The sequence below is a fragment of the Euleptes europaea genome, chromosome 12 (assembly GCF_029931775.1).
Source record: "Euleptes europaea isolate rEulEur1 chromosome 12, rEulEur1.hap1, whole genome shotgun sequence".
In the NCBI taxonomy this organism is placed as follows: Eukaryota; Metazoa; Chordata; class Lepidosauria; order Squamata; family Sphaerodactylidae; genus Euleptes; species Euleptes europaea.
Genome location: NC_079323.1, coordinates 24,688,193 through 24,706,291, shown reverse-complemented (window position 1 = coordinate 24,706,291; position 18,099 = coordinate 24,688,193). Strand labels below are relative to the sequence as shown.

The window sequence follows — 18,099 nt, the reverse complement described above, 5'->3', positions numbered from 1 at the left end:
CCAATACATTTAATCAGATGACCCCAAATTCTCATGTTTTGAGAAGGGGGGGTAGTCTTAATTGTAGCCACACTTTACCACTATTAAGTTATTCCTCAATGCCACTTTACCCAAGATACAGTTCCTTTTGCAAGACTTTCAGAGTAGGAATAAAAAATGTTCATCATTATGCACGAACACATAAACACCTAATTTGTTGCAATTACATTGATAGATTCTTCCTTAGAAAGCCTGTTCTTCAACATATTCCAAAGTTCTACCTTAATTATGCTTTCCAGCCATTTATAAAGAGAGAAATTAGGCTGCCAGGTAATTTCCCCCCATACCAGTCTTTATGGTATACCAGATACTTTTTATACCTTGCTTTTCTCTACCTTTAAGGAGTCTCAAAGCGGCTTACAATCTCATTCCCTTTCCCCTCCCCACAACAGGAATCTTGTTAGGTAGGTGGGGCTGAGAGAGAACTGTAACAAGCCCAAGGTCACCCAGCAGGCTTCATGTGGAGGAATGGGGAAACAAACCTGGTTCACCAGATTAGAGTCCACTACCCTTAACCACTACACCATATGCTGGCTTAAGAGTATTACATTAACTACCCGCTGGTTTTCTGAAAACCTGGTTTCTTTAGGGATGACTATTTTGAAAGCTCAGTTGCTGAAGGTTTAAGTTCTTCAGAGAACCATCCTAAGCAGGTTTAGTCAATGGGGCTTGCTCCCAGTAAAATGTTCTTTGGAAGGCAACTGCTGGATACCATTCAGCCCTCATGCCTATTTATTTTTAAATTTATCAATCTATCATTTATTTAAATGAACACGGCCTGCCTTTCTCCCCATTAGGGACATAAAGCATCTTACGATTAGGGCTGTCAATTCGGTTCGGTCCGAACTGAAAATCAACCGAATTTCCCCTGATTCGGTGATTTTCTGTTCGGACGAATCCGAACTGGCGGGCAACCGGGGGGGCCGAATTCAGCGAGTTCGGGAGTTCACGAATAAATTCGGCAAATTCGGCCCCCCTTCAGGGGAGCCCGCTGAAAGGCGCGGGCTGCCCTTTAAACTGATCTGAGCCTCCCAGCTGGGAGGCGCAGGTCAGTTTAAAGGGCAGCCCACCCCCCTTCAGCGGGCTCCGCTGGAGAGGCGCGGGCTGCCCTTTAAACTGACCTGCGCCTCCCAGCTGGGAGGCGCAGGTCAGTTTAAAGGGCAGCCCGAGCCTCTCCAGCAGAGCCCGCTAAAAGGTGCGGGCTGCCCTTTAAACTGATCTGCGCCTCCCAGCTGGGAGGCTCAGATCAGTTTAAAGGGCCCCCGCGCGCCTTCAGGGAATCCCTCTGAAGGCGCGCTGGGGCCGAATTTTCCCCCGAACTCCGGATCCCCCCGAATTACCGGGGATCCGAAGCGGGGGAGTTCGGACTTCGGCACGTACCGAACCCACAAGGGTCAAATTCGGCCGAATCCGAACTGTACCGAATTTTTTTTTTTTTGACAGCCCTACTTACGATACCACCCTTCCTTAAAATTAGACAACCAAAAGATTTGGTACAACTCTAGAACTAGTCTAGGATCTTCATACTTTATCAAATAAGAGGTCATAAAAAATGTAAATAGTTAAATTTTCATCTCTTCTTCATTTTGAAGGATTAAAAAATCCACTTTATTAAGAATACATCATCATCATCTCACAAGCTTTCAAATATTCAAGTAGAGCCACAGGCAAATTAATTAACGCTTTGCTTCAAAGCCAATCAATAGGAAATTCTGAAATTGTTAAAACACAATTCACCAAGTTAACAGACTTTCATCAAAATGATGCAAGTAGTCAGCATTATCCATTACTGAATTCAGCGCTGAACTGCCGAACTCTTCGAAAATATCTTGTTTGGTGGGACTCTCAAAGTTAAATTTATCCAGGGATGATTTGTTTGCCAAGATGTCTAGATGATCCCCATATAAACTTCCCTTTTCAGGAGTGTAGTAATTGTGATCCAAGTTCTGCGCACCCTCAGCTTTCTCACTAGATACTGGGGATTCTATCCTGCAACCCCCCATTTCTAGATATTTGAATTCTTCTTCTGCTGGAAGCTCCGAAGAAGCAACAGTTGTAGCAGGAGAAAGCAGCTCAGATAAAATGAAATCACTGCTGCATTGAGACGTACTGGTGCCTGGAGATCTCACAGATTTGCCATCTTCGAACTCAATGTGGAGCTGCAGTTCCCTTAACAAGCAATCGTTTTCCTCCTGGGATCCAAGCTGTGACTGCTCTTTCATGCTTTTCTTGGAAGATCTTCCATTTCGCACCCTGGCGTTTGCCTGCTTTTCTATCAAAGCAAGCTTCTTTTTATCTTTATGTTGACGAAGTTGGATACGCAGCTGGTGTGGGTTTGACTCCTCAACGGCTGTAAAGTTTTTATTTCCATCGAGAGTTTGGTTGGGCTGAACCTGCTTATCCAAAGTAGAAGTAACTGGGATCTTGTTCACAGTTCCTTCACTTCCAAAGGTTTGTTTCTCTCTAAGGTGGTTTGCAGCCAGAGAACGGGCGGAGGGTAACGAAGGAACTGCTCTTTTTGCTGCCTGGGGCTTTCTCTCTGAATGCTTAGCTAAGAAGCCACCGAAGTCAGCTGGCCCCTTGACTAGTGGATTTACTATAGGTTCATTCTTCAGAGGCTTTTGAGAACTCTCAGTTTTATTACTAGCTTTAGGCATAAAACAAGGATTTTTTCTATGAAGACTCTGCATCCAACTTGCTACAAACGGTTTTGCTCTGTTCTGACAGGGTAACTGGGAAGGACGATTCGGAACAGCAGTGTGGGAATTAGTGGTCCTTTTTCTTGTACGCTGCACAGCGTCGGGCGTTTCCTGCACACTAGTCCGTGGTTCTGTTCTGCTGATATTGCTCTGTAGCCTTTCTGGGACCCAGCCACTGCTATCCTGAGCAGGAATTGTGTTACTTTGAGCTAATACTGTTTGAACTGACAAGGTTCCTGGTGAGTAATTGTTACTGCTTGGCGAAAATTCTAGCGTAACAGACGCAGTGTTTTCACTGTTTGGTTGTCCTCCATGCAAGAGAGCATGTGTGTTTTCCAACAATGGGGACACAGCAACCCCACCTGGGTCTTGCTGCTGTAGTTTTTCAGCTACCAGGTTGCTCGCTGTCACATTGCTGTCTTCCAGTGGTTTACCGACTGAGTCAAGTGGAACACTTTCAACAGTCAATGTTATCTCATCATCATCTGCCAGGTTTTCAAACCCCCAAAGTGAACTACTTTTGTCATTGCCAACTATGTTTTGTGTGTCCCTGGAATGAGCATTTGAGAGGTCCTTTCCATGGCAAAGGAAAGGAATATTATCTGCAGCCTCATCACCACATTCTTTCTCTGCTTTCTGAAGAGAAGCTTCCCTAGCTCCACCTTTCTGCAACTGCAAATCTAGTTCCTTCGTCACTCGGGGTGGCTTTCTTTCCCAGATGACAATGTGAACCTCAGAGGGAGGCACTCCAAATCTTTCCCGTCTACTGCAGTATGAACCCTGTAAGTCATCACACTCCAGCCACGTTCCTGAAGAATAAGAGGAAGAGTTTAGAAACACAGGATACACATCTGTGGACATCTTTCAGTGCAAAGGTCATGCACTTTCAACACGTACAATCGTGGGAAGGTATTGTGGAAGCTAGCCTTGCATGCATATTCACAAGAATTATGAGCCAAAAATTCTTCTTTACTAGCCTGCCCACCCACACCACTTGAGACATACTGGGGGGTGGGGTGGGGAGGCTGAACGGAAAGAAAAACTCAGCTCATGATGTAATGTTCTCCCTGGCCTGCTAAAAGGACTGAGTGAGACCTGCCCTCCTTGAGATGTGGTATACCTGATTTTTTCAGCTGTTGACACTACTGTACTGTACCATGTGACTTAAAAGGTAAAGCACTTTGGACCCTGCTTGGCAGGAGAAAGGCAAGGTAGAGCATTTTAGAAACAACAAAATACATGTCTGCTACAAGCATTTATTCAGCCGCTATAGAATTTTATTCTGTGCAACAACAGACAACAAAACTCAGCCATTTTTCTCTTAGGGCAAGTACTTACAAACTAGCGGGGCTTACTTTCTCCACGGTAAACAGTCTTACAGAAAAAACTCTGCTGTCAAGGGAACAGGGACAGCCACTGCTGGCACCAGGCAGCAGCCTGAAAAGAACAGCTGTAATCCCAGAAACGGCTCTAGCTCGATGCATGAATGCAAGTTTATGCTAAGGTTGCTCCATGAGGCTGTGCTCCCAAATACTCCACAACACAGAGGCCCTGATTTTTTGAGGGCAAGATATATTAAAATATTTGTCTAGAGTGGGCGCACCAAGAGGTTGCAAGGATGTGATGATGTAGGAACACCCCCACCTGGAAGAAGAAACATACAATGCCTGGTTCCTCTGAATGTGTACAGGATGCTATTATTATGGGAGGCTCTCTGACACCTTTGGGACAGGAGGGGCCAAGGAATGGACGTATATGTTGTGGAAATACGTCCTGTGGAACTGGAGTAGTACCTTAAGTACAGTAAGAGAGAAGGGCATGTCGGCTCTCAGTTGCCCATAATATACAGATATTAGCAGGTCCTGAGGGCTCTTATGCTCTTACTGTGGAAACATCTGGGAGCTAGGGGCCAGTAGATCACACGTCTAAAAAGGGCAAAGGTTTAAACAAAATGCACTGAATTACCATCTGAGTTAAAGACCCATGCCACAAAGTGCTTTGGCTCCTGCCGATACTGAACTACAGCTGATATTCGATAAGAATCCTCTTGAAACTGAAATGAATAGGTCATCAGGTCATTATGAGGCAAGCCGTCGACAAAGTGCATCATAAGTATCGAGGGGACCCTGCCATGAAACACACAATAAATTCTAGTTTTAGGATTAAATTATTCACATTATGAATGGAAATGAGCAGCTCTGTGTATCACTGCTCTTACACGTTTTACAAAATCTCACAAGATTTCACATGATAATACTGTTTCACAAAAAATAAAACTCTGGTTTCATAACATATGTCGATTAGAACGTCTTCTTCTACAACAGGACTATCAAATTGCAGACTCTCTCCAAGAGACACCTCCGGAACTGGAAATTTATACCTTTTATTTATTTATTGAGTATATTTACATATCCTGCATTTCCCCCATGACAACCAGGACCCATGGACAATGACAAAGTATTAAATGAAGTTACATACACAATTAAAACAGGTAATTTAAAAAATTGAAACAGTTAAAGCAGTTAAGAAAAAGACCATTCAAGATGCCGCAAAGCCTCTTTTAAACCATTCTTTTTAATTTTACTTCATTCATACCCCACTTCTCTCTCTAGTGGGAACCTAAGAAGGCTTACATCGTTCCCCAGCATGGTATAGTGGTTAAGAGCAGTGGTTTGGAACGGTGGATTCTAATCTGGTGAACTGGGTTGGTTTCCCCACTCCTACACATGAAGCCAGCTGGGTGACATTGGGCTAGTCACAGTCCTCTCCAAACTCTCTCAGCCTCACCTACCTCCCAGGGTGTCTGTTGTGGGGAGGGGTTTGATTCTCCATTATGTGGTAGAGAAAGTTGGCATATAAAAACCAACTCTTCTTCTTCCTTTCCTCCACTGTATCCTCCCAACAACCCTGTGAGGTAAATTGGGCTGAGAAATGGTGACTGGCCCAAGATCATCCAGCAAGCTTCCTCGGCTGAATGAGGATTTGAAACGGGAGTATTCCAGATACTAGATCAACACCCTAACAACTACACCTTGCTGGCTCTTGCTGCCTCACCAGAAGGCCCAAGAGTAGGTGCCTGCCTCACCCCTTCTAGGAGGCTATTACATAACAACAGAAGGTTTGGGTGGGGCCACTGTATACCATATCCTCAAGAGTAAGGGGACTTCTGCGAGACCGTTTTTTGAGGAGCACAGTTGCCTCTACATGATACTGCCCAACAAGGCTATTCAGGTTTATGGGGTGGAAAGTGCTGCCAAGTCACAGCTGACTTATGGCAACCGTGCAGGGTTTTCAAGGCAAGAGATGTTCAGAAGTGGTTTGCCATTTCCTGCTTCCGCATGGGCTGAGTGAGTTCAGAGAGAACTGTGACTGGGCCAAGGTCACCCAGCAGACTTCATGTGGAGGAGTGGGGAACTGAACCCGGTACTCCAGATTAGAGTTTGTCGCTCTTAACCCCTACACCATGCTGGCTCTCTTAGTCACAGAGTTCTACCTAAGTAGCCATGAGTGGCGTTCCACTCATGGATGGAAACTTTCCTGTCTTTTCTCTCCCTCTGCAGCACACTGCACTTCCCAAAAAGAAACCATCCTCTCCCCCTAGACAGAACTTGGCATAGTGTGGGGATCTGCAGTGTCTCTGTGTGGGAGGAGACTGGAAAAAAAATGCCCAACCATTGGTTATAACCAGAAACTGCTGATTATTTGTCAATCCCTGATACAGTTTTGCTCACTTCAGCATTTAAACAGGAGTAACACTTACTGTTCCAGAACCATTTTTCTTCTCTGAGTTCTGTGTCTGCAGTTATTGCAAGGAGCAATATGAACAGCATTTAGCGGGTGCCATTCTTGGATTATATTTGTAAACGTTGTTAAGGTATTCTGACACCTGAAATAAGGAAACAAAGAGTTAATCCACTGTTGTAGAAATATGTCTTGCAAAGCAAAATAGGAACATTAACTTGGGATGGCCAGAAGAGCCACCAGATTGAACAGTTTAGATTCAGAATTAATCTGCTATTTGGGGCAATTTGATAGGCCACACTCAGTTGCAAATTCCTTCTGAGGATGCCTATAACATAGAATTCTTGACTTTATCCCTTTTAGGAATTGTCACAAAATGCAGAAGCATTCTTCCACTCACTTCAGCTTCTCTGGACAGGAAAAAAACAGGATATAAATTATACAGGATTACAATAGGGTTACCAACCTCTAAGCGAGACCTGGAATTCTCTCAGAATTACAACTGACATCTGGACTACAGAGCTCAGTTCTCCTGGAGGAAATGCCAGCTCTGGAATGTGAACAGTATGGTATACTATAGGGTATAGGAGAAACTTAAGTCCTAGAGTGACATCACATTGCCACCGAGCGCCTTCCCTAAACTCCATCCTCCCAGGCACTGCCGCCAAATGTCCAGGAATTTCCCAAACTGGAGTTGGCAACCCTAGATTACAAGAAGATAATGTACATGAAATGCTTCAAAAATGCTATATAATTTCTAGGCTAGTTTGTGCCTCGTTAGCACACTGTGGACATTCCTTCCGTCTTTAGAGAACATGTCACAGATTCCTGTAAGTGATGCTATATATTTTAATAAATATGGAGTCAAATTGTTCTATAAATGCTAATTGTATGAATTATAGTATTTTTGAGTACTGCACTGAAACACCTGAGTTCCATGAGGACTCAGCAGCCCTGGAAAAAGGAAAGAGCAAAAACTCCTTTGTACTACGAAAATGATCAGCACGGTGGTTTAGCTCGTTCCACCCATCTTGGGACCTTTGCAAAGAACTGGGGGCCTGAAGGCAGCTGCCTGAAAGATAACCAAGTCTGTAGGCAAAATGCCCCCCCCCAAAAAAACCTACATACACCTGCGGGGGGGGGGGATGGCATGTGTAGCTTTCAGGTCCTTGAAGTTCCTTGTAGAGCTGATTAACTTGACTCAATATGCAAGGCTTGCTTGTCCAGCTGAAACCAAAATTTCAAAAGTTATCTAGGGCTGTGTACTTGCTTCTCCCCAGTGCATGCACATCCACAGGGTATATCTTATCTAGCACAAGTGGAGTGGCACTTATGGCTTTTCCCCTTCCCTCTGCAGTGCTCCTAAATCATGCCACAGTTGACGGACCCTTGGGGAAGAGAAAGAAGGCAAAATGGAGGTCTGCAGTGGAGGAGGGAGTTGGCAAAAATTGCCCCCCTTTTGTGCTGGTGGAAGTGCCTTGCAGCCTAAGTGTGCTAGCTCTTTAGACTGACAAATAGCTATCGACAGAGGGTTAAAGGGATGAGATATTAAGCTCCTAGGCTTAAGAAAAGCCAAGGAACACAATCATGCAGAATGGGGTGTGGCCAAAAGCTTCTTTTATGTTCAGTGGCCTTTAAGTGTTTGGGAGATTGTTATATATTTTGTGGCATTTTATTATGCAGCATTTTACTTTACATTGCATGTTATAACCCATCAACATGATAAATCACGATCGACAATATTGGAAGACCTGATTTCTTGGGGCTAACTCCTACAGCAAACATACTACTTCGTGCTAAGCGCTGAAATGCTCTACAAGTTAAGCGCTGACACTGAACACCCTCATAAATCCTGTATGTACTCTCAGTTCACCAAAGAAAAGAAAATCCACACTGCTATGAATATTAACATTTCACCAACTGTACTAAAGAAGGGGAGGGATCTTCTGCGGAAACCCACCTGTCACTGACTTGGTGGCCACACTGTAAACATTCAAATGTCCATGAAAATGAATGGAAAAAGAGCTTCTCTATTTGAGGATCATTCTGTAAAAGTAGTGGGAATGCAAACACCGGGCTTTCCTCATTACCTATGAAGGGAAAAATACAACAACACAAGCACCCTACATAAGATAATGAATATTATACAACGTTACTCCATCAAATTCAACCTAAAACCAAATATTATTTACTATTTACACAGCCGCACTGCAAGGTAAGAGTTTATGAATGATGAATTGATGGCAGGATTAATCTCAGCCTCATGCGCCTGATACAGAGTGCATAGAAGGGGAGTGGGTGCTGTCTGAGTAATCAATTGTATGCATGTACACACGTGCGCACACACACACAAAACCCAACCAAAAATGCTCAATCCATTAGATCACCGTAACCAGGATCTTAACTGAAGCTAATGACAACGAAAAGTGGTTTCCAGCTAATGGACAGACCAAAGAGGAACAGCCAGTGAGCATTGTACTGTGTTGGCACATAACTCAATGACTCTCTCTGGACCCATAAATAATTTTTTTTAAAGAACTAGATTAAAAGGAAATGTACCAGAGATTGGAAAAAAGTTGGTTAGTGTACTATCACATGTTCGGGAAATGCAATTATACAGTACCTGAATGCACTGGGGGACATCCATGTCACATCATCGAGTTGGAAGGGACCACCAGGGTCATCTAGTCCAACCCCCTGCACAATGCAGGAAATTCCAAACTACTTCCCCCCACACACACCCCAGTGACCCATATTCCATGCCCAGAAGATGGCCAAGGTGCCCTCCCTCTCATGATCTGAATAAGGCAGTGGTCGGCAAACCACGGCTCCCGAGCCGAATGCGGCTCTTTGGCCCCTTGAGTGCGGCTCCCTGCCTCCCCACCCCCCTGTCCGTCAGCTCAGCGGCTCCTCTCCCCCCCCCCGCCCCACCCCTGGCTGGGGACACCTGGGCTCCTCCTCCACCACCACGTGGGCCAGAGGAGGCTGTTTCTGCGCTGGGGCCAGGAGACGCGGCGTTTCCCGGGAGGGGCCTGGAGCAGCCGCCCCTGCCTCCGAGACTGGCCTCTGACCGGACGGAGAGGGTCAGTCCCGGCCTCCGTTTGCTCAGGTCAGCTGCATTCCGCCGTGCCTTTCCTCGGGAAAGGTCTCCTCGGCTGGCTGGCCGGCCCTTCTTCGCGGGAAGCACTGACGACTCACACCGCCGCCGGCCAGCCGCCCACCCTCCGCCGAGGCCAGAGGCCCAGCCAAGCCACAGCCCGCCGCTGCGGCACCCCATCCCCCACGGCAGGACGCGCAGTCGGAAGGAGCCTCAGCCCGTTTGCCCGCCTGCCCGCGGACGCTGCTGCCCCCCGCCCCACCCCGCCCGGGCCAAGGCAGGGGGAGGCTGACCGCCTGCCAATGCCCAGCGCCGGGGGGGGGGGAGAGGAGCCCCCTTCCTGGGGGTGGCAGCGGGTGGCCCCTCCGAGGGTTGGGCAGCCAGCCTCGGTTTCCCTTTTATTTGGGGGTGGGGCTTGGGAATCGGGAGGGGGGGGAAGTCTGCACTTGCACCGTTTGGGACGGGCTGTGGGTCAGTGGTGGAGCATCTGTTTTTAGGTGGCTCTCAAAAGAAATCTCAATCATTGTACTGTTGATATTTGGCTCTGTTGACTAATGAGTTTGCCAACCACTGGCCTAAGGTCATAGAATCAGCACTGCTGACAGATGGCCATTTAGCCTCTTCTTAAAAAACTCCAGGGAAGGAGAACTTACCACCTCCCAAGGAAGACTGTTCCACTAAGGAACTGCTCTAAGTGTTAGAAAATTCTTCCTAATGTCTAGGCAGAAACTCTTTTGATTTAATTTCAACCCGCTGGTTCTGGTCCGACCTTCTGGAGCAACAGAAAACAACTCAGCACCCTCCTGTATATGACAGCCCTTCAAATACTTGAAGATGGTTATCATATCACCTCTCAGTCTTCTCCTCTTCAGGTTAAACATACCCAGCTCCTTCAACCTTTCCTCATAGGACTTGGTCTCCAGACCCCTCACCATCTTTGTGGTAATGCTATTTAGCATAACTGAATAGAACCCCCCCACACACACACCTCTGTTCAAGAGCCCCTCACAATGATCCTCTTCCTGGATCTGTCCACCATGTCTGTCTGTGATTATATCCATGGTGGAGGAAGGCAGTTTGGTCACCAGCTTTATATTGCTTTCCTTATTCTGTCCAAAGCCACTCATGCCATGATCTTTCTTTAGCCTAAGGGCTGCCTGCCTGCCTGCCCCCATCTCCCCCTCCCCACTTGGCTTGGTCAGATACTTCCTCCTGTCAATCAGAGTCTCTTGCTACCCCCCAAGAGTCCCAGTCTCAGACTCTACGATGCACACTGAACGAAGGGACTTCTCAGCCAAGCTGGAAGCGCCTCACCAAAACTCCCTTATGTAGGTTAGGATTCAAAAGCATCTTGGCTCCAAAGGGAGCAGCGTGCATTCTTGAGCTCCATCTGGAGAATGAACAGCAGTGAGGTGAGGGAGTCCAACTCTTCTGGAACCACAAGAGAAGGACTGAGTTCTGCCTTTTGGGGCTGGAAGTTCTACTGGGGGAGGCACAGAACTTCTGCCACACAGGGAAAAAACAACATTTAGGTAACTGGTCTTTGCTTTGAGAGCCAGCATGGTGTAGTAGTTAAGAGCAGTGGTTTGGAGTGGTGGACTCTAGTCTGGAGAACCAGGTTTGATTCCCCACTCCTCCACATGAGCAGCAGATGCTAATCTGGTGAACCGGGTTAGTTTCCCCACTCCTACACATGAAGCCAGTTGGGTGACCTTGGGCCAGTCACAGCTCTCTTAGAGCTCTCTCAGCCCCACCTACCTCACAGGGTTGTCTGTTGTGGGGAGGGGAAGGGGATTGTAAGTTGGTTTGATTCTTCCTTAAGTGGTAGAGAAAGTCAGCGTATAAAAACCAACTCTTCTTTTCCTGGAGTAATAGTCCACCAAAAAGACCCAGAGTGGCTGCCCAGAACAGCAGCTGATGAACCGTAACAGGATGATGTCAGATATCCTCACGCTATGCCAGCTTTCTACTGGACACGCCGAGAGCTTTTGGGGGAAGGACATGGTGATGCTGTGACATCCAATGCCAAAACGTCACCTCTGGTTAGGTGCCTGAAAATGGTGATTCTCTAGGAATTTCCCCCAAAATGGCAATGCTCTAGGAATTTCCAAACATTTCTATGGGGGTGGGGGGACCCAGAGACTGTGGAAATTCCTGGAGCATCACAACAACATCACTTCCAGTTACGTAAACGGAAGTGATGTTGTGGTGTCCTGGCAATCCTTGCCCAGGGGTAGGAGGTTTTCTGCCATAGCAGGAGAACAGATGACCCTAATGCCTTCAGTTTATAAAGCCCCAAATTAAGACTGAATGCCCCTGAAGTTACTTACCCAATGCACACTTAAGTCGAGGCTGAAGTTGTGCAAAAATTGTATTTCTGATTTCATTGAGGTGTGATTCAGCTCTTGACAGAACATCTACAGGAGCCTCTGAAATGAGATCACCAGTGTGAAGTAATTTTAATCAACCATCCCAAGGCTCTCTTAAACGGGCCTTTTTCTAACCGGTACCATTAATCACTGTATGCTACTTAACAGATGACATTGTATCCCTTGTTTTGCAGCATACAGTCGCACCAAAAAGCATACTGAAGACAGGCTTGCTGCTTAACCAAATTGTGTCAACCACCTCCAAAACATATAACCAAAGCTAAGTTGCATAAACCACTCAATTAGCAAGTGTCTCTGGCTCAGGCAATCCTGAGGTTTTGTTCTCCTACAGTGATTTTCAAACTGTGCTCTGAGAATCCTGGGGTTCCCTCACTAAGATTGGCCATACCAGACAAATGTCCCTGAAGAACAGCATGCCGACACCACTCATCTTCCCTTGCAACATGCAGTCAGAGGGAAGTGCTGGTTATATTTTAGAGTGCACTTTCCCTGGGACTACAGTAATATTTTATATCTAAAATATAACTGCTGTGCCTGAACCATGCATGTGCTCTGGAATGTTCCCCCAAATCCTACTTAATGTACTGGGAGTATTGTGGCAGATGTTTAAGGATTCTCTAGCAGACAAACTGATGAAGAAAAGGTTCACTGAAGGCACAACTCTTGAACTCAGTTTTTGTACAGCAGATTCCACGCAAGTAACTGAATACATTTAGTGATATCGCTGCATTGGACAGGCGGGGTGGGGGCTACTTCAGCCTTCACATAACTGCTGCTTATATCATCACCATGGATAATTTTCATGCCAATCATGGGTAAAAATATTGGCCCCTGCACAAGGATGACATGCAAATTCGTGAAGCGTTTCCATATTTTTGCAGACTTTACAAGGTATATGTATTCTATTGATCTGGGGTTGTTGTTTTTGGTCCTGTCATGTTATACTGGTTTGTCTGTTTTGATCTGTTGTGATGTATTGGTTTTATGCTTAAGGCCTTCGGTCATACAAGTTTAATAATAAAAGGAAAGAGTAAAGTAATATCATCAAAGGCTGAGGAACTGGCTGACAGGCACTTGTGTGGATGAAAGGAGCTTACAAAGGTGGAAATGAGCTCTTCAGTGAAAATTGTTAACTAGCAAGCACTAGAGGTTGGTGTTTTTTGTTTTTGCAAAGGTTGTTTTTACAGTCCTGAACCTTGCCAATTTAATTGCTGGATTGTGTTCCAGCATTGAAAAGATAGCATTAGGTACCCAGATACACAAATTCATTGTTCAGAGAGAAGGGAGCGAAAGAGAATGCAAAGTCCAGATCAATGTTGTTACAAATACCGTAATGAAATTACTTGTATTTTAAAGGCTGGGATTTCTGTGCATCTTACCAAATTCTTGTGAACACAAAATTACTTCTTTATAGCAAAAGAAAAAAAAATACCTGTGTCCGGGTTCCTGCTCTGGCAATTATTCACAAGTGCATTTGCTTGGTTGTACGTTGCGAGCAGTCTATGGATTACTGATGAATTTTCTGAGACGGATCCTATCAAAATTATTTTCAGTGTTTCTAAATGCACTAGTATGGACAGAATGCAATCTAACCAGCAGAGAGCATGCACATTCCTCCACTGAAGCCACCGTGGCTCAGAAGGAAATGTGTTGTCTTGAGGCAAAATGTTAGACACCGATGAACAAGGTTCAGAATTTGATAAGCCCTGATGCTGCACAATTAATGTGTCTGATGAACGTTCTTGTCTTTCCATTTTCTGCGGCATGGATTCCGTTGCATTATTAAAATTAGGCTGAGTGGCTGGAGAAAAATCAGGATGTCCTGAATGAGTTCTAAACAGATTCTCTTCATTGTACCTGGGAGAAAGATCACGTTTTGAGGAGGATTCAGAGGGAGTGGTTACCAAGCTTGTTTTGAAGAACTTTCTTTTCCTGCAAGTGCCCTGAGATGAATAATCTTTTGGATCAATAGGAACTATAATGTTACTTAGGGAATCAAATCCCAGAGGGTAGACGCACTGCAAGAAAAAGAGAATGTGTGTAAAATGCAAGATACTAGAACTGCAATTTGACAAATTAATAAGCTATAAACGTGAATTACGAAATGAAGGACAGTCTACACAATTTACAGCTGTAAGAATTAAGCATCCAATTAAAAGCAAAAAATCCAATAGGTTTTTAATGATCTCAGAGATAGTTTTTTTTCCCAAAAATGGAGAAGTCAGGAAATAAATGTTGATACTAGTCTATCACACTATAAATTGATTCACTGAAATCCAAAACCTCTAAAGAGCTGAAGCTGCTACTATGGATGATGACAATCTCTACTCAAGAGTGTAAGGCTTTTTTTTTGTCTTCAGTTTTTGGAGGATATTAAATTATTATCTAAATGCTGCTTTGCAGAGTGCTGCTAGGCTTGTTATTATTACCCCTTCATTTTTGTGCTTAAGGAATAGGAAAGAAATTCCTAGCTTCTTTCTAACAGAATTAAATAGGCTAAAGGGTGATAAAAAAGTTAGGATCAGAGTAGCCTATTTTCTCATTTCTGGGATTTTGTGGAAAATGCCTCTGAAGCACATACCAGAAGATTCCAGAAAATGGCTTCCCCTCCTCTTTTGGGACAAAATAGGCCTCTTTTCACCCACAATACAAAAAGGCAGTAGCAGGTAGGAGCACAGCACCAGTGCTTACACATTCACAAACATACAAGGAACTTATTTAATGTAAACATTTATGCCCGGCACACTGAAACAGACTTGACTCCCAAGGCAGTATACAGTAAAATTATCAATTAGCAGCTAAAAATAGAACATAATTTTTATAACCATAACCACTGTAAAAACAACAAGCTGCACAAAGTATCTCAAAACCAGATTAAGCTGTTTATCAATATCCTGACCAGAGGAGAAGCTGCTGTGTCTGTGTGAACAGATGTTTATCTGTAAGTGTGCAAGTGAAACTTTCGAAATGAATGTGCCCCTGTAAACAGAAGTTGACTCAAAGAGCAAGTGTGCAAGTTAGCCCAGAAGAAGGCAGCCATCACAGTATGATTTATATTTTATGTAAAATATTCAGTTGAGAACCTTCAGATAGAATTCTGAAGCTCATGGATTAACAGGCACAGGATCCATCTCCAGTATGTCAGATGACATTACAAGTTCTTCAAGACAGCTGTTTGCGCATTCAGATTTAATGTGATTTTTCTGTGTTCAATAGAACCTGGACACTTATGTCAAAGAATAGAGAGCTACCCTATTGTAAAACGCTATGGAAGCCATTTAGTAAGGAACTACAAATGCTCAGATTGATGTGTTACGATGAAGCTGAACTCAAAGAGCAATCCTAAGTAGGTCTACTCAGAAGTAAGTCCAATTTAATTCATTTGAGCTTGCTCCCAGGAAAAGTGCTCTTAGGACTGCAGTCTCTGCAACCTAAGCTATGCCAACATACCTGAGGATTTTCACAAAGGAAAACAGACTCTTGAAAATTGATGCGGTATTTTCTCAAAGCTTGCTTTCGACCTTTCTTTTTGCAAAGGGGGCAGTGTCCATCCTGGATTATTTCAGCAGAATTTGAGTCCTAAAATGATGTAAAAAATACATAAAATATGTCATTGTGGAGAGGCCAAACAACACACTGCAAAATGACTTTCATATTATGAAAGTCATTTACACATCTCAAGATTTAAACTAGACAGCATAAGAATAAATAAAATATATATGAGACATGTTTGATCAAACAATATTATAAGTAATTTGGTTTTACACTGACCAAGTGTTCATTTAATTTCCACAAAACAAAACAAGCTTTACTATCATCCTTAATTCTAAAATGTACCCAGCATTAGATAAAACACTTCCCTGAACAATAAATCTTTCGCCATTTCAATAGATTTCCGTGGAAAAATAATTTTATAAAATTTACATTTTTTAAAAAAAAATGCCAAATAGTAAAAGTACACCAATAGAAAGAGGGGGGAAATCTCCCAAAATTGAGGAAGGGAAAAAAGAACTTTGCACAATGTGAAAGAACTGAACTGACTTTTCCCAAATACCCCACCACGTGGACTGCAGACTCCCCTACACCAGCCACCTCCAAACCATTTCCAGTCTTCTGGTAATCCATCATTCTGAGGCACTGGCTAAATTATCATGTCACTTGTAACATTTTCAACAGTCTTAAGGATTTTTTCCCCCATATCGCCTGAAAAATAAGAAGTGAACAGAAAAAGTTATATAAGCATTCCAAATCAATCACAATTTTTAGAAAGCACATTAATGAAGAAAGGGGTGGGAGGGGAGGAGGAGGAAAAGGATGGTCGAGAGGAGGGAAGTATACACAACAGCAAGAGAGACAGGCACTACGCTCCATAATCACCATGACCACAAGGAGGTAAAGCAACCAACTGGAAATGCCTATTTGCTAACAAGAGCTCAGTTCATAGTCCCAGCAGATCTTGAATATTTTTCTAGAGTCACCTGCAAAATGGCACTTTTGGTGGAAGCAAGGGAAGACGGCACAAACACTGCACCATGGCAGCCATTATCTATGGCAAATACACAAAATAAAGATAAGGCCAAGGCCAATGGTGCACAACAGGTTAAAAGATTTTTTAATTACTCATTATTATTATTCCCTTTCACTAGCAACTTGCTACAGAATTTATGATCATAAAATTAAGGACTACTGCAATAACTACAGGTTGGTAGCACTCATTTAGGCACAAATAAGTCTTTTGAGTTAAAACCTGTTATGTGCTTATACAGCTGCATCTTATCTCTCTCACTTACTAGGATTTTTTCCTTTTCTTTCTCCTCCATACAATCTCAAGGACGAATAAGCTCTGGCAGTTTTTTGTATATGATAGAGCTTGTATTTTTACTTTTAATATTGTGTTTTAAATGTTTGTATAATTTTAACCAAATATTTACTTGTATAAACTCAGTAATGTAATTATATATTACAGATTCCCCTGAAGAAGCACCTTGGGCAAAACGCGTAGGGAATTTTTTTTCTGAGTAATAAAAAATCTTTTTACCTATTCTGCACCATTGGCCTTGGCCTTATTTTTTTATTTCCTGTTACTGGTGCGGCCCTTTTATTTCTTTTTGAGATGCAAATACACAACACAATATGGTGCAGATCTCAACCTAAGGTGAATGTCTGATACGGACGCATCTAGGTTAGTCAGAAGGCCTCGCCTTTTGCACAGGCCACAATTGTATCATACATTTAGACACAATGATTTAGATACAATGATGACAAATCTCCTAACTATGGTTAAGACAGGAGCCCTGGGTGAGCATTTGCATAACTTTATTCAAAATGCCAGGCTAACACAATTAACAGAAAGTAGTTTGTTACCTGGCTAGTATCCACTGTGGAGGTCCAAATTCTGGCTATTTTCCTCCGAAGTCTATTAAATCTATGTACCTGTTTCTATGTGGAGGCAATATCATTAGGGAGGATGTGATGGTTTACAGAGCTCTTCAGAGCTTGTTCAAATTCTTCCAAAAACTCCCCAAACATGACATAGTATTTTTGTCTCTTTGGAATAAACGTCAAAGAATATTCAAAGCTACAGCAGATAAGCAAAGTCCCCCAAAAGACACACCAACATGGTCCAAGATCTCATTATTATTCCTTCACTGTTCCAAAGGAGGGACAGAAATTCTGAATAAACTCACTCAAATCAATGGGTTTAGGAGAGAGTAACTCTGCACCATAAATATTTCATGCAGTGCTAGCTCTAGGAAAATAATCTCATATATATGGGAGCTTTCACACATCCTGAATAATGCACTTTCAATCCACTTTCAATGCACTTTAACGAATGTTTGCAAGTGGATTTTGCTGTTTCACACAGTAAAATCCAGCTGCAAAGTGCACTGAAAGTGGATTGAAAGTGCATTATTAGGCATTTGTGAAAGTGTCTGTATGACAAGATGCTTTGCGAAAAGTTCAGGTAAGAGAGCTTGCGATCTTCTCTCTGTGTCCCTATTTTACAACCAGGAGAGCACCTTTCAGCTGATCTTGAAGAATAGTATAGGACAGGAGGCAATACTTTTCTTAGGTATATATGATCAGAATTGTTTAAAATTTTGCATATTTAAATTGATGATTTTGGATTTGC

General features: G+C 43.6%; 1 protein-coding gene across 1 annotated transcript; it reads right to left on the bottom strand.

The window, feature by feature from the left end:
- Positions 1 to 1,705: 1,705 nt before the first annotated feature.
- On the bottom strand, positions 1,706 to 16,153 carry USPL1 (ubiquitin specific peptidase like 1). Its single transcript, XM_056858908.1, has 8 exons — positions 16,008 to 16,153; positions 15,417 to 15,545; positions 13,399 to 13,984; positions 11,907 to 12,005; positions 8,440 to 8,569; positions 6,499 to 6,624; positions 4,704 to 4,864; positions 1,706 to 3,547 (listed from the first exon to the last, which is right to left on the bottom strand). The coding sequence occupies exons 1-8, from the start codon at positions 16,092 to 16,094 to the stop codon at positions 1,773 to 1,775; spliced, it is 3,093 nt and encodes a 1,030-aa protein (XP_056714886.1). The 5' UTR covers positions 16,095 to 16,153; the 3' UTR covers positions 1,706 to 1,772.
- Positions 16,154 to 18,099: the final 1,946 nt, after the last annotated feature.

What these genes read in the sequence shown, in the direction of transcription:
- USPL1 (XM_056858908.1), bottom strand. Translation starts at nt 16,094, where the DNA reads ATGATGGATTACCAGAAGACTGGAAATGGTTTGGAGGTGGCTGGTGTA. An exon ending in TCCTTTGTGAAAATCCTCAG is followed by an intron (nt 13,985 to 15,416) that starts GTATGTTGGCAT and finishes TTTTTCTTGCAG; the next exon opens with TGCGTCTACCCTCTGGGATT. An exon ending in ATGGGTCTTTAACTCAGATG is followed by an intron (nt 3,548 to 4,703) that starts GTAATTCAGTGC and finishes CTTATTCTTCAG; the next exon opens with GAACGTGGCTGGAGTGTGAT.